The 15,447-nt window shown below is 50.5% G+C and overlaps 1 protein-coding gene across 1 annotated transcript in view; it reads right to left on the reverse strand.

The window, feature by feature from the left end:
- The window catches only part of MROH5 (maestro heat-like repeat family member 5), a 70,493-nt gene extending 63,279 nt beyond the window's left edge, over window positions 1-7,214 (reverse strand). Inside the window, exon 1 of the mRNA XM_011990155.1 lies at window positions 7,054-7,214. Within this exon, the coding sequence (XP_011845545.1) occupies window positions 7,054-7,133 (80 nt within the window). The 5' untranslated portion in view covers window positions 7,134-7,214. The remainder of the gene's footprint in view (window positions 1-7,053) is intronic.
- Between the last annotated feature and the right edge of the window lie 8,233 nt (window positions 7,215-15,447).

Genomic DNA, 15,447 nt, shown 5'->3' on the forward strand with positions numbered 1-15,447 from the left:
GATGCTTATACTTTAATTTTACTTGAAGGTATAATTTCACTTGAAGGTAGACTGAGATAAGTTAACATGTATACTAGAAACCCAAAAGCAATGACTAAATAATAAAACGACACAAAACAAAATATGTGTGGCTAGCAAGTCCACAAAGGAGAGAAAGTGGAGTCATAAAAAATACCCAATGCAAATAAAGGCAGAAGAAGAGAAAAAAATTGCACAAAAAGAGATGAGACAAAGAGAAAACAAATTGCAAGATGGTAGACTAAAACCAAATCATATCAATAGTCGTATTAAATATAAATGATTAAAGCACCACAATCAAATAGCAGAGATTGTCAAATTGAATAAAAAAGCAAGAGCCAAGTGTATATTGCCTATACAAAATCCACTTGAAATATAGCAGATACCAATCAATCAAAAGTAAAAGGATGGAAAACGATATATCATGCTAACACAAATATAAAAAAACTGTGTGGTTATATTAATATCAGGCAAAGTATATTTTAGAGTAAATAACAGGGACAAAGAGAATCAGTTCACTAATCAAGGAGATATAAAAATTTTAAATGTTCATGCATCTAGTCACAGAACTTCAAAACACATAAAGCAAAGAAGTTAGAGCTAGAAGGAAAAACAGACAAGTCAACAATCTTAGGTGAAAATTTCAATACCCATCTATAGATAACTGATAAAATAAGTCGACAGATAATCAGTAAGAATATAAAAGGCTCAAACAATTATTAACCAATATAACTGAATTGACATTTATAGAACTCTAACCACAAAAGAATAAACTTTATTTTCAAATACACATGGTACATTGACCAACGCAGACTATATTCTATGCCATAAAAAGTCTTAGCAAGTTGGAAAAGATTCAGATCCAACAAAACATGATATCTGACCACATGAAATTAAATTGGAAATCATAACAGAAAGATAGGTGGAAAATACCTAAGTATTGGGAAACTAAACAACATACTTTTAAATAATCCATAGGTAAAGAAGAAATAAATGGTAATGAAAGTAAAAGGTATCTTGAACAAAACAGAAGTGAAAAAACAGCATATCAAAATCCCTGGGGTGCAGCAAATTAAAACACCTGTATTAGAAAAGAATGAAGGTCTAAAATCAGCTTGTAACTGAATAAATTAGGAAAAAACCCAGCATATTAAACTCAAGAAAAAAAGTAGAGCAAAAATTAATGAAATAGAAAATAACAAACAATAGAGAAAAATCAATGAAACCAGTAGGTGATTTTTTTGAAAAGATGAAAACATTGATAAACCACTAGCAGGATTTATTAGGGCAAAAAAGTGAAAACACAGATTATTAACATCAATAAGAGTGGGTACATCATTACAGGTTCTACAGACATTAAAAGAATAATGAAGGGATATTCTGAATAACTTTGTGCCAATAAACTTGGTGACATAGATGAAAGGGACGCATTTCTTAAAGTCATAAAATACCAACGCTTACTCAAGAATTAAATAACAAGAATAACCCTATATTATGAAAATTGAATATGTAGTTGAAAACTTTCCCACAAAGAAAATTTTAGGCTGTGTTGGCTTCACTGTTGAATTCTATCAAGTGTTTCAGGAAGAAATAATACAAATACTACAAACTCTTCCACAAAATTGAAGAGGAAGGAACACTTCCAACCATTCCATGAGGCAAAACCTGACACTAAAACTAGGAAATAAAGAAAACTACAGCCTAATATCTTCCATGAACAGACACAAACTTTCTTAACAAAACAATTCAAAGTATACAGAAAAGCTTATCCATCATCTCCTAGTGGGGCTTATCCTGGGAATACAAGGCTAGCTGAATATTTTGAAAATCAGTCAATATAATTCACTAGATTGACTGACTAAGGAAAGAAAATATAATGATCTCAATAGATGCAGAGAAACATTTGGTAAAACTAAACATCTATTCAAAAATAAACATAGGAATTAAGAAAACTTCCTCAAGCTGATAAAGAGTATTTATAAAAATCCTACAGCTAATATCATACTTTATAGTGAAAGGCTAAATATTTTTCCACATGACTGGGAATAAGGCAAGAAGTCTGCTCTTACCCCTCTCATTCAACATTAGACTGTGGACTTAATCAATGTAAGAAGTTAAGAAAAAGGAATAAAAGTCATACAGCCTGGAAAAGAAGCAGCAAACTATTTTTATTTGTAGAAGGCATTATTATACAAGTGGAAAATTCCAAATCTACAGAAAAGCCTACTAGAACTAAAAAATAAGTTCAGCAAATTTACAAATTGTAAGGTCAATAAAAAGTATTCATATTTATGCATACTGGCAATGAACAATTGGGAACTGAAATAAAAAAAGTACCATGTACAGTAGCACCAAAAATCATGAGTTATTTAGGCATAAATCTAATAATAATTGCAAGGTCTATATACTGTAAACTACAAAATATTGATGAAATAAATCAAGAAGATAAATAGATATACCATGTTCATGGATTGGAAGACTCAATATTGTTGAGATGTTAATTTTTTCTAACTTTATCTAAATATTCAATGCAATTTCAATAAAAACCCCAGCAGGAATTTTTTTTTGGTAGTTACCAACAAGCTGTTTCTAAAATTCATATGGGAAGGTAAAGAAACTAGGATAGTCAAAATGATTTTGAAGAAGAACCAAATTGGAGGACAATTACCAATGTCAAAACTTATTGTAAAGCTGTAGTAATCAAGGCAATGTAATATTGATAGAAGCACATAAATATAAATATGTGCAACAGAACATGGATTCCAGAAAAAGGCCCACACATATAAGGTCAATTGATTCTTTTTGTTTTGTTTTGTTTAGAGATAGGGTCTCACTCTGTTGCTCAGGCTGGAGTATAGTGGTGTGGTCATAGCTCACTGCAGTCTTGAACTCCTGGGCTCAAGCAATTCTCCTGCCTCAGCCTCCTGAGTAGTTGGGACTATAGATGCACGCCACTGTGCCTGGCTTCAGCTGATTTTTGATAAGGGTGCAAGAGCAACTCTATTAAAAAAGCATTCAACAGATGGTGCTGAAATAATTGGATAGACACATGCAAAAAAAAACCCCAATCCATTCCTCAAATCGTATGTAAAAATTTACTCAAAAAGATCAAAAAGACCCAAAAGTAAGACCTAAACTTCTAAAACTTTCAGAAGAAAATATAGGAGGAAATCTGTATGATCTTGGGTTAGACAAAGATTTCTTAGATGTGACACCAAAAGCACTCTATAAAAGAAGAAATGATAAATTTGATTTCATAAAAATTAAGAACTTCTGCTTTTTGAAAGATATGTGAAACTTGTCGGAATCAAAATGGAGTCACTGTGTTAAAACTCTGATAAATGGGGCTGGAGGAAGCCATAAAGGAATGGTTCTCATGCACAGATGCCTGACAGCAAGAACTATCACAAAAGACTCTGCAAAACCCACAACCTTGCACAAAGGCCAACTGCAGCCTTACACACACACACAAATACTTCTGTGAGGTTGGTTGTCTGCCCAGAAAACTGTCTTTCCAACCTAGGACTCACCCCACCCTTGTTACTGACCCTTGTAGCCAAGAATTATTATTTCAGAACAACGTACATAATCAATCATTTTAATTTTGCCTTTAAAAACTTACCCTTGCCCCAGCCTTGAATAGGCATGTGGTTTACTATGGCACACGTATTACTATTGCCATGCCTATTCCTGAATAAATATCATTTTCTTTTAGAGATCCCCTCTGTCTTTGTTTTATTTTTGTTTTCTAGAGAGAAAGCTGCCTAGGCTGGAGTGCAGTGGCACAATCATAGCTCGTTCATTGTAGCCTCGAACTCCTAGGCTCAAGAGATAATGCTGCCTCAGCCTCCCAAGTAGCTAGGACTACAGTTGCAAGCCACCTTGTCTGCCTATCTTTTAAAATTTTTTTACTATAGAGGCAGGATCTCTGTATATTGCTCAGGCTGGTCTTGAACTCCTGGGCTGAAATGATCCTCCTGCTTCCGCCTGCCAAAGTGATGGGATTACAGGCATGAGCCACTGCACCTGGTCCCCCTCTCTTTTATTTAGATTAAGGGATATGCATTAAGAAATGAGCAGCTGTAGACTTGGAGGCAGTATTTGCAAATCACATATCTGATAAGGGACTATCTCCAGAATATGGAAGGAACTCTCAAAACAAAACAAAGCAAAGCAGCCTAAGAAAACACAGGCAGGAGACTGGGACAAGACATCAGAGGAGGCAGACGGATGGCAAAGAAGCACCTGAAAAGCACTCAACATTCCTCACGAGGGAAACCAACTAACACCACAGTGAACTATCACCACACATCTACTAAAACGGCTAAAATCAGAGACACTGGAAATACCAAGTGCTGGTGAGGTTGCAGAATAGCTCTGGGCTTCCATGCATTGCTGGTGGGAATGCACAGTGCCATAGCCCTCTTGGAAGGTAGGCTGGTATTTGCTAATAAAGTCAATGTACACTTACCAAACAGCTCAGCTACCCACTCCTAGACATTCACTCAAGCGAAATGACTACTGACTAAAATATATACACAAACATTTATACTGGCTTTATTTATGATATGTCCACATGGAAATAATCCAAATGTCCTTCACCCTGGGAATGCATAAACAAACCATGTCACATTCACAGTAAAGTTACTCAGCAACAAGAGAGGTGAATCACTGATGAACACGAAAGCATGGATGCTCCAGGAGGGAAACCAGACTCCACAAGCTACATGTGGTGTCATTTCACTTTTATGACATTCTGAAAAAGGTGAAACTACAGACAGAGAGCAGGTCAGTGGTTCCCAGGGACTCGGAGTTGGAGAGAGCTCACCTCCGAGGGACAGGAGGGAGTGTCTGGGAGGCGGAGCTGTCTGGGAGTCATGCACCCACTGCCATATTTTGTTTGTGATGGTGGGTCCATGACTATATACATTTATCAAAATTTGAGAGCTATAAGCTAAAAATAGTGAATTTTATCACCTGTAAACATACTGTAATTGAAAAGAAAAAAGACACATAAGAACAAAAGTGGTCTCTCTGCCCTTATTTCCTTCTGCTCTCCCTTGCTGATTCCACTGCGGTGGTGGGGCGCTCCCACCACTGGGTGCACGTTTACCTCTGGACCTTTGCGTGGCCACTCCTTCCGTCTGGGGAACACCTTTCCTCCAGATGGCTGCCTGGCTCAGTCCCTCACCTGATTTTAGTCTTGCTCAGTTGTCACCTTCTTGAAGAACTGATTTAAAATCCTAACCCCACACTTCCTTCTCCCCATCCTCTCTTTTTTCCATGTCACTTTTCGCCCTGTAACATCATATCGTTTACTTTCCTGCTTCTGGTCTCACTGGCAGTCTCCCTACCTGGAAGGTAAGGCATGAGGACAGGGTCTTTATCTCTTTTGTTCACAGCAGTATCCCTGACACCTAGAACACCTGGTCCATGCAGCAGGTGCCTAGCAAATACTGGCGGAATGAATGGAGTGCTTCATAGCAGGGGATGTATCCAGAGCCACCACCGGCCCAGTCCTGACCTTGGACATGGCACTGTGACAGCCCTCCCACCTCTCCAGGATCCAGTCTGTCCCCTGCAATCATCACACCAGATCCAGCTTCCCAAATGCCTTCCGGTGGACCCTGTGAGGCTCTGCTTCCCTGGCCCCTCTGCCCAGAGCATGTCTCCTTCTCCTCCTTTCTTTCTGTCCCCTTGCCAGGGCTGTAGGAAGACACCCACCAGTCTTCTCCATCCTATAACTGCATCATAAGGTTGGGGTTGCCTGAGAAGCTGCATTTCTGCACATCTGAGCTTTGCAGTAGGAAGAGCTCCAGAGCCTGCGTCCTGGAGATCACATGTTCTGACATCTCTTGGCATCTCAGGGCCAGAGCAGCTCTGGGGAGGACCTCAAACCCTGCTGTCTTGACCTTGAGAGGTCAACACACAGTTTACCCCTTCTGGAACCCACCTCCTTCCTGTGGCCTCTCCGAAAACTAGCCAGTTCCCTCATCCTGGAAAGGGTGACCTTCCAGACAAACCTGGCTGGGGCCGACTCTGGGAGTGGCTGTGAGGATCCTGTTGGAGCTAGAGCCCGGCTTCCCCCAGGCACAGCAGCGGTCACAGCATGGGCCGCAGGCACCAGCGAGGCCCATACCTTGCCCCTCCAAACCCACATCGCAGCCCCTGTGGCTTCCAGAGTTAAATGTATTTTTAAAGATAGAAAAACGATGTGAACACACTATTAGCAAACATCTGCAGAGGAGCACTCTCGGCTTAGCAACAGAAGCTATGGCAGAGAAGGGAGGCCTGACAACATTCAAACCGGGACTGCGAGGGCTGGAAATGCCTGAGTTCACAGGCAGGTACCGAGACACTCCCAGAACATTCACCAGCGTGGACTGTAACTGGGAAGCCTACTCTGACCCCATGGCTTCGCTGTGGGCCCCAGCCCGGGTGGATGAGTGTCTGCACAGCAGAACCTGCTTTGGGTCCCCATAGAGGGGGCAGGTGGGGCTCTGGGCTGGGGGCCAGACAGCTCTGACTTGCCTGTCAGACACAGGAAGGTAGAGATGCCCTTTGTGTCTGTCCAGGTCCCTGGGACACTGGGGCGCCCTGGGGACCCTGGAAGGCTGTGGAGGAACCTTCCTTTATTCATGTCCCTTAAATCTCTGCAGAAACACTGGCTGTGGTATCATCTCCATTGTGCCGAATAGAAACCAAGGCTCAGAGAAACAGGTGGACGGTCTGTCCATCCAGTCACTGACCCGTTCATACAGCCTTCGGGCACTGCTGGCGACACAGGCCACGGTCCCTCTGGCCCTCACAGGTGTAGGCTATGTGGGCAAGGCCCTCACTCCAGTTTAAGCTTCCGCAGTCCTGGCCGCCTCTCCTCCAACCTGATCCCCCTCCAACCCCCGCAGGCTGCTCCTGGGGGCAGGACCCTCCTTCCTCAGCACAGGGGCCCCTGGATGGCCTGCAGGGAGGCTCCCCTGACAGATAAGGCTGAGTACTGGTGGGTAGTCAGGGGGTCCCTGCTGGGGCTGAGCTGACCTGGAGGTTTGGGACATGGCTGACGACATTCTACCCGTCGGGGTGCGGCTATGTGGCCTTTCAGAACACTGCCCGTCCATGGTTGGGGTGCAGTGCAGACCCACAGGAACCCACCACTAGCTCTGGCCTCACGCCTGTGGGCTGGCCCTGTCTCTGGCACTGACCCTCCCCCGCCCTGGCAGGCCTGACCTCACCCCTGAGGTCACAATGGTTCCAGTGTCCACAGCATCCTTTCTAGGGTCTGTGTTGTGGGGACAGCAGGCGTGCGTGTGTGCCCGTGTTTGTGCGTGCGTGCTCAGACGTGTGTCCTCAAGGGGTCCCGGCCCTGCCCCTTCCTTCTCTGGGCCTCAGTTGTCTCCTGGGAGACCCGTGGATGATCTGGCCTGGGTTATTTGTTTGCTAAGTCCAGGTCCCTGTGCGGGTGACAGGTCCCGGGGCTGGAGCTGTGACTTCCCCTCTGGGCCTGAGTCTGAACACCTGTGATGTGCTGGGCTCCCCTCTGGGTGCTGGTGCTTGACTCCTCTGGGATCCTCTCCAGTGGAAGGAACCAGGAGCGGGGACAGCCTGGGAGCTCAGCCTGTGGGGCTGGGCAGGCTGTCCGGAATCAAATCCAGCCCCCTCTCTGCTGACCGCGTGCCCGGGAACCTCGCCGTGCCTCACGGTGCACTCCTCCCCATCTGTAGTGCTGGAGCAGGACCGAGGGTCAGCGTGGCCGCTTTCTCCTCTCGCAGCCTGGGCCTCTCCCTGCTCACTGCCCCGGGATTGAGGCGGAGCTCAGAGAGGGCCAGGAGCCAGTGACTGGTCGCACAGCAATCAGTGGTGGAAATGAGTATCAAACTCAGGTCCCCAGATCCAAGTCTAGCGTGAGGACGAGTCCCCTGGACCAGTGGCACCCGCCGCCGGCTCCGCGACCCGGCCTCCCGCGCGGCCGGCAGATGGCGCTGCGGGCCCAGGCAGGACTCGCGCGGCGGGAGGGCACGGCCTGGACCGGGGGCCTGTGAGAGGCACACGTGCCACCCAGCCCACGCGCCCTCCCCGCCGCACCTCCCTCCAGCCAGAGACCCGCAGAAAGGGCGTCATGAGTAGGGGTGCCTGGCATCCCACCGTCTTAGACCTGGGGCTGCAGGCACTACCCCCTGGGAGCAGTGACTGCCTGAGGGCGCCACGTGGCTCCCACCACCAAGCCTTTGCATAGGGCGTTCCCCCTCCTGCTATTCGCCTGCAATGAGGAAGGGCTGGACTCAGTGAGGAAGGGGCAGCTCCCTGGCCTCTCAGGCTCCTTCTCTCTGTCCCTGCCCAACTCCCTGGGGTTCCTAGGCTGCAGCCAGGTTTGAGGCTTTGTGCAGTGCTTTCCTCCTGGAATGCGCCCTACCCCACACTTTCCTAAAGAAAGAGCATTTTTGCCCTTTTGTATCTGTCCTTGGAGACTCCCACCCAGGTCACCTCCTTGGGGAAGCCATCCCTGATTTCTCTGGGCTCCCATAGCATTTATTCTCGATATGGTTTGTTCAATCGTGCTGGGCCTGACTGGGTGGTGGGATGGTGGGGGCTGTGCTGTGACTGGAGGTGACAGGAGGGGCCAGGTGGACACCCATGCCCCTCGTTCAGCTAGGTCCCACTACCAGTTCCCCTGGCTGCTGCCCCAAGGCCTGACTCCCTGAAGTTCCCTTCCCAGGAGACAGTGGCCCTGTTTGACCAGTGGACACCCCCACAGAAGACGTAAACGTAAGGCCTGAAGCTGTAAAACTCCTAGAGGAAAACAGGGGAAATGCTGTTTGACATGGGTCTTGGCAATGATTTTTTGGATATGAAGCCAAAGCACAGGCGAAAAAGCAAAAATAGACAAGTGGGACGACACCAAACTCAAAAGCTTCTGCACAGCGAAGGAAACAACAAAATGAAAAGGCAGCCTGTGGAATGGGAGGAAATATTTGCAAACCCTTTCTCTGATAAGGGGTTAACATCCAAGATCTATAAGGAACTGCTGTCACTCAAGAGCAGAAAACCCAATCAGCCAATGAAAAAGTGGGTAATGAATCGACATTTATCCAAAGACGACAAATAATCAACTGGTATATAAAAAGGTGCCCATCACTAATCACCAGGACATGCAAATCAAAGCCACAGTGAGATCGCCTTGCACCTGTTAGTACGGCTGGCATCAAAAAGACAAGATGGCAAGGGTTGGCCGGGGTGTGGAGAAAGGGAACCCTTGTACCCTGTTGGTGGGAATGTAAAATGGTGCAACCAATATAGGAAACAGCACGGAGGTTCCTCGGAAAACTAAAGATAGACCTGCCATCTGATCCAGCAATCCCTCTACTGGGTTACAGCCAAAGGAAATGGAACCAGGATCTTGAAGATATAGCTGCACTCCCATGATGGCTGCGGCTTTGTTGAGGATAGCTAAGATATGGAAACGCCTGCAGCGTCTCTGGTCAGATGAATGAAGAAAGAAAATGTGGTATATACACACAATGGAATATTAGCCTTTAAAAAGAAGGAAACCTGCCACGAGACAACGTGAATAAACCTGGAGGATTTCATGCCAAGTGCAATAAAGTCAGACCCAGAAAGGCCAATTCTGCTTGATTCTGCTTCTACATGGAATCTAAGAGTCAAAGTCAGAAGCAGAGAGTAAAATGGTGGTTCCCAGGGCAGGGGGTAGGGGGAAGGGGAAAGGAGGCATTGCTGCTGAATGGGGATAAAGTCTCAGTGAAGATACGTTGCGGAAGTCTGCCGTGCCACATTGCACCCATAGTTAACAAAGCTGCACTGCACTCTTAAATGTTTGTTAAGTGCATAGATCTCATGTTAAGTGTTCTTACCACAGAAAAACACAAACATCCACTACTGAGCACTCCCCACCCAGCCTCTAGTGGCAGCGCTGGGATCCCCAAGTGGGGCTGCAGGGCCTCAAGGTTGGCCCTTCCCTAGCAGCTGTGGCCTGGCGGGGCTCTGGGCTCTTGCTGGGGCTCTGCGCTCCCGGCTGAGGGAGTGTCTGTCCTCTCTGAGCCTTGCTGCTCTCAGGAGCACAGCAGGGATGGACTGAGGCCCCCCTTGGGGGGCAGAGACAGTGCTCACCTCCCAGCCCTGGGCGGGTCCCCGTCCTGCAGATGGGGGATTCCCTATGCCAAGATTGCCCAGGGAGGGTCCCACTGGCAGGGTGGGGCAGCCCCGGACAGCAGCAGGCCTGGGTCCCCAAGCTGGGACACTGGCCAGGGGCTCCTCCTCACCTTCCAGGGCTCCCCTCCTCCTCCACACCCACTCCTACACTTTCACAGAAAAAAGAGTGGAGAAAAGGCAAAAGAAAGAGGTTTTCTCCTCCGCTTTCTGAAAATGAGATTTTAAAAATAACTCCTGGCGGGGGGAGCGCTGGGAGGGGCCTTTCTGGGGAGGCCAGCCAAGCCTGCTCTCCCTCCTCCGTAGGCAGCCACCACCTGCGGCCTGGGGCCTGGGGCCTGCATGCCTCCACCAATAGGCTTCCTCTGCCGGACACCCTTCTCTGTCCCTCAGGAAGGCGGGGCTTTCCTGATCTGCTGAAGGAGAAAGCAAAGGCCAGTGTGTAGTGGGGGAGCTGCTGGGGGGAGGGGGTAATGCTGATGGCAGAGGAAGGAATGTCGGGCCATGGCCCCAGGCAGGAGAAAGGGGCTGGCTCCTACACGTCCCCCACATTTCCCCTGTCTCGCCGGTGCCCTCAGCCTCCTCTTGGCTCACTGCTCACCAGCCACAGGCCTCCTGGGCTGATGTTTCATGGTCCTTAGGGGCTGGGGCTTTTCCTGCCACAGGGCCTTTGCACACACTGCTCCTAAGGCCTGCCTAGCCCCTGCTTCAGCATCATTCCCTGAGAGGCCATCTCAGGTCACAGAATGGACACAGAGTGTCCCCCGCCCACCTCGATACTGTCAGAGCTCCCTGCAAATTTCCCTTTCCTAATGGCATTTCCGTCTGGGTTTCTTTCTGTCGCCCTCCCAGTTTACAGTCAACAGGCTTCGGAGGGTGGGCTGAGCGCAGATACTCTTGTCCCCTCACCCCGCACTTGGGCTCTCGTCATTCCTATTCTTCACCTGCCATCACCTGTGTTTCTCTCTCTGGGGGCATCTCTGGCCACTGCTGAAGCTACCAGGGAATCCAGCTTTCCTGGGAGCAGCCTTGACCCGTAATTTGGGGGCGGGGACAGACAGCTCAGCCCTATCCCTCTGATGGGGTGACCCAGTGGGATCACGCCCCGGTGGCTTCCAGGATGCTGGGTGCTTGACAACGCCATTCCGGCTTCCCACCTTCCAAGTCTCTCTTCCTCCCCCATCCCATGGTGTTTCCTGGGATCACGTCCCAAGAACACGCCTGCCCTGAGTTACTGCCTTGGGATCTGCCTGGTAGGCAGAAGAAATGCCCCCAAAGTATCAATGTTCTCATGCCCGGAACCTACTTTTTATGGGAAAAAAGGACATTGTAGCTGTGATGAAATTAAGAATCTTTAGGGACATTATTATCCAGGTGGTCCCCCAATGCAATCATGTGTGGCCTTACAAGAGGGAGGCAGAGGCAGGTTTGACTACAGACAGAAAGGAGGCTGTGAGGCCCCGGAGGCAAAGGTTGGAGGCAGGCAGCCACCAGCTTCCGGCGGAGGTGAGGAAGGCTCCACCATAGCCTCTGGGGCAAGCGTGGCCCTGCTGGCTCCTTGGTTTTGGCCCAGGGATGTGACTTTAACTCAGGCTGGTGGTAATTAGTTACAGCAGCTCCAAGAAGTGCACACTCTCGGCTGCAGGGGAGCCCACACTGAGACGCATTGGGTCGGCTTCATTCTTGCCGCCACAGGAAGGTTGTCCCTCCAGATGCTGGGCACATGGCCAGCCAGGAGTGGATGGCACGTCCCAGCCTCTCTTGCAGCCAAGGGGGACCACAAGAGAAAATCCTCAGCCCTGGAATTTGAGAAGTGGTGTGGGCAGTGTCTCCTTGTGTTCTCCATAGGAAGCTGTCAGCCCATGACTGCCTTTGCCCCTCCTGGGCTGGGATGCAGTACGTGCCGCTGCACCTCAGTCTTGCAGATGAGGACACCCAACCCCGGGTGAGGGCAGAGCCACAGGCCAAAGAGCCTGGGCCCCTGAGTGTCCCCAAGGAGCAGAGCTGCCCTCGAGGCCTGCACTGACTGGACTGTTGCAGGAGGAAGACAAATGTTCTGTCTTGTTTTAGCCACTGTATTTGGGGGTGCTTTGTTACAATAGCCTAGATGTCTCCCTGACTGACACAGCTTGGTTTAGAGGCCACTAGCCAGCTGGGGCGAGGTCCCCAGGAGGTGCTCGGTGGCGGTCGGCAGAATGAGCATATCAGGATGAACTCTTTCTTCCTCTCGCAGTCACACAATGATATTGATAGCTGAGCCGCCATTCAGGACCGTCGCTCAGCCGCAGCCCACCAGGCTGAGCTGAAGTTGACTTGCGCCTGCCTTGAGAATTGGTGTCAGGGGGCATCTGGCTGGAGCACTGGAAGGTGGAAAACACATGTGAGTCATGTGAATACAGGACTACACTCACCATGGCTGACTCTGAGGTCTGAGAGCTGGGTACACTCCTGCCTACAAGTGCCGGGAGGGCTGGGCTTCAGCCTTCCCCTCCTTCTCCACGCCCAGCTCAGAGCCTGGCCCAGCAGGGGCTCAGGAAAGGCTTGGGGGTGGAAGCTGGATAGGGCACTGGGACACTGCTTCTTGGGACCACAGATGGCGTTCAGGGCCTGGATGGAGGAAGCAGAGGGTGTAGACCTCATGGCTGGAGGGCAGATCCCAGGCACACTCCACATTCCTGAGCACTGTGCCTGTGGGGGCGATCCCAGCACTGTGACCTCACTGGGGGGGTGTCACACAGGACAATAACGGGAAGGAACTGTGCAGGTGCCATGCATGCAGGAATGCAGGGAGCTCGATTTCCCGTTCCACGTCTGTCATTTTATACTAGTGAATGTGAGACACATGTGTGCCTTTCAGAGCAGCACTGTGGCAGGTTCCAGGCCCAGCCCCACCCCGCATAAGATCGGAGGGTCTTCAACTACAAAGGTCCCCTTATGAGGTGGCCATGAAGTCAGGCCTCCAGGGTGAGGGGATGTTCCAAGGGCAGGTTGAATTCCAGCTTTGTTATACTGTATTGTCCCTTCTCAAAGGCCCATTTATTTCTCTGTTCACCTCAGGTCTTCAGCCCCATTTCACAGACGGGCAAGCGAGGCTCAGGGAGGTGAGGAGGTTGCACAGCCCACAGGTTTCGAGCATCCCACTCAGAGCCTCGGCCTCTGCTGGATCTCCTCGGCTGCACCCCAGCCTTGCTGGAGGTGGGGGAGAGCATGGGGCGTGGCTTATCTGGGGAGAAGGGTTCCAGCTCACCTGCTGGGGCTGGGCAGGCCTTTCTTTAAGTCTGGCCCAGAGGAGGTGGCCCAGGCCTGTTCTGAGGGGTTCTCAGGGGGGTGGGAAGACAGAGTGGGTACAGGGTTTTGCCATGACAACCCTGGCCTTCCCTACCTCCCACATGCCCGCCTTCCTAAGTCTGAGGCTGGCACTGACCTAGGAATCTCAGCGGAGGGTGCTGGAGCCCAAGCTGCTCAGAGGGTGTGGCCTCGAATGGCAGGGCCCTGGACATGAGACCATGTGCAGCCTGAGGTCATCACCAGGACACATGGGAGCCCACAGAAGGCAATGGGGCGACCATATCCAAACAGGTAACTTCTGATGGGGGTGCCAGCCATGCCTGGGAGGCTCCAAGGTACAGAGCAGTCCAGGTGGGCTTCCTGGAGGAGGTAGTATGAGCCAGAACCTGAAAGGGTTGCATTGCAGAGGAGAGTGGGAAGGGCACCCTCTTAAGTCAACTGCACAGAGAGGTGGAGGTGGAGAAATACAGAGATCAGGAGAGGGGAGGAGGCCCCTGTTCCCTGGTCAAGCCCCATCCTGCTCTGTGTTGCAGCCCTGCTGTACAAGAGGCTATGGTAACAGAGCCTGGTATGAGTGACACTCAAACACCAGGGGCGTTGACTGCTCGATCACATCCCAGTCTGTGGCTGGGGTTCTCCTTGTGAGGAGCCAGGCCCCAGCTCAGGCCCCTGGGAGCACTTACCTTTCTTTCCCTGAGGCCATCTCTGGCTGCCAAGCTGCTCGCAGGCCACACCTGCTGGGGACACAGCAGCCCACTGCTGTTTGTAGGCAGGCGAAGTAGCTCTGAAGCCATCCCCGGTAAAACTGTGCCAGGATGCGTCTTCCCAGGCTTCGTTCCCTTCTCTGTCTCGTGTCCCCACCAACGCTTGATCCCACTTTGAGGGAACCGAAATCCTCATGAGCTCTTTGTGGCTGGGGCGAGGTCTGACCCACTTCACAGGGACTACTGGAGTTGCTGAAGATGGGGACTGCTGACTGGGCTCTGAGGACTTTGGGAATGCCTGTGGGAGCCCCGTGGTCTGGAGGGATAGGCCAGCTGAGGCTGGATCAAGGCCTCAGCTGCCCTGAAAGCACTCACAGGCTGCAGCTGTGGACACCAGGCTGACCCGAGGCGAGTCAGGAGGAAGAGTGCTGGTGGGACAGGCTGGTGGTCTCTGGGTGCCAGGTTGTCATGGCCCCTGAGCAGGGCAGGTGAGCAGATATGACTGGGGATTGATCTCAGAGGGTTGCTGGGTGCAATGGGAAGGGTTAAGGATGGGAGGCTGGCCCAGAGGGTGGCCCTGCAGGGTCCAGGCGAGGGTCAGGGTGCTGGGTGAGGGGCTGCAGTGATGTCCACAGAGAGGTTAGTGCACAAGAGGCCACCGAGCCCACAGGTCCCCACTCAGCCTCCCCCACAGCCCCAGCCCACTCCTGAGTGGAGGCCCTTTAAATGCAAGGTTCTGTCCTCCCCTGGGAGGCCCCGCCCATCTCCTGGGCAGCCAAGTAAACAGAAGCCTGCCCTCTGGGCTGCTGGCATGGCTTCCCCCTGTCCTGGGACCCCCAGCCCGGCAGGTCTGCCCCCTCCTGTAGCCACTCCAGGTGAGACACTTGGTGAGGGAGGGGATTGGAGGGGAAGGGGGACAGGGCACCTGGGGCTCTGAGAATGTGGGAGCAGGAAGCGGCCCTCTCACCATCTTCCAGAAGAAGATGCTCTGCCAAGGTCATGAAGGAGAGTGGCAGTGGGGCTGGGCCAGGGTGGGGCCATCAACACTTCCGCGTGAAGTTCCTTCTCCTCCCTCCCCTCCCCAATGCTCTGATGCTCTGGAGTCCCCAGGGAAGGGGTTGGCTCTCTTCCTGAAGCCTTTGGACCTGTGAACCTGGAGGTGTGCAGGGTCCTTCTCACTCTTTAGGGCCCCTTCCCGATCATTCTCCTGCCCTTGCCTCTTCTAAAACCCAGCTCTGGATCTCAGAGGCAGTGGGAGGGACAGCCAGCCATCCATTCA

This window comes from Mandrillus leucophaeus, unplaced genomic scaffold (assembly GCF_000951045.1).
Source record: "Mandrillus leucophaeus isolate KB7577 unplaced genomic scaffold, Mleu.le_1.0 Scaffold371, whole genome shotgun sequence".
NCBI classification, from domain to species: domain Eukaryota; kingdom Metazoa; phylum Chordata; class Mammalia; order Primates; family Cercopithecidae; genus Mandrillus; species Mandrillus leucophaeus.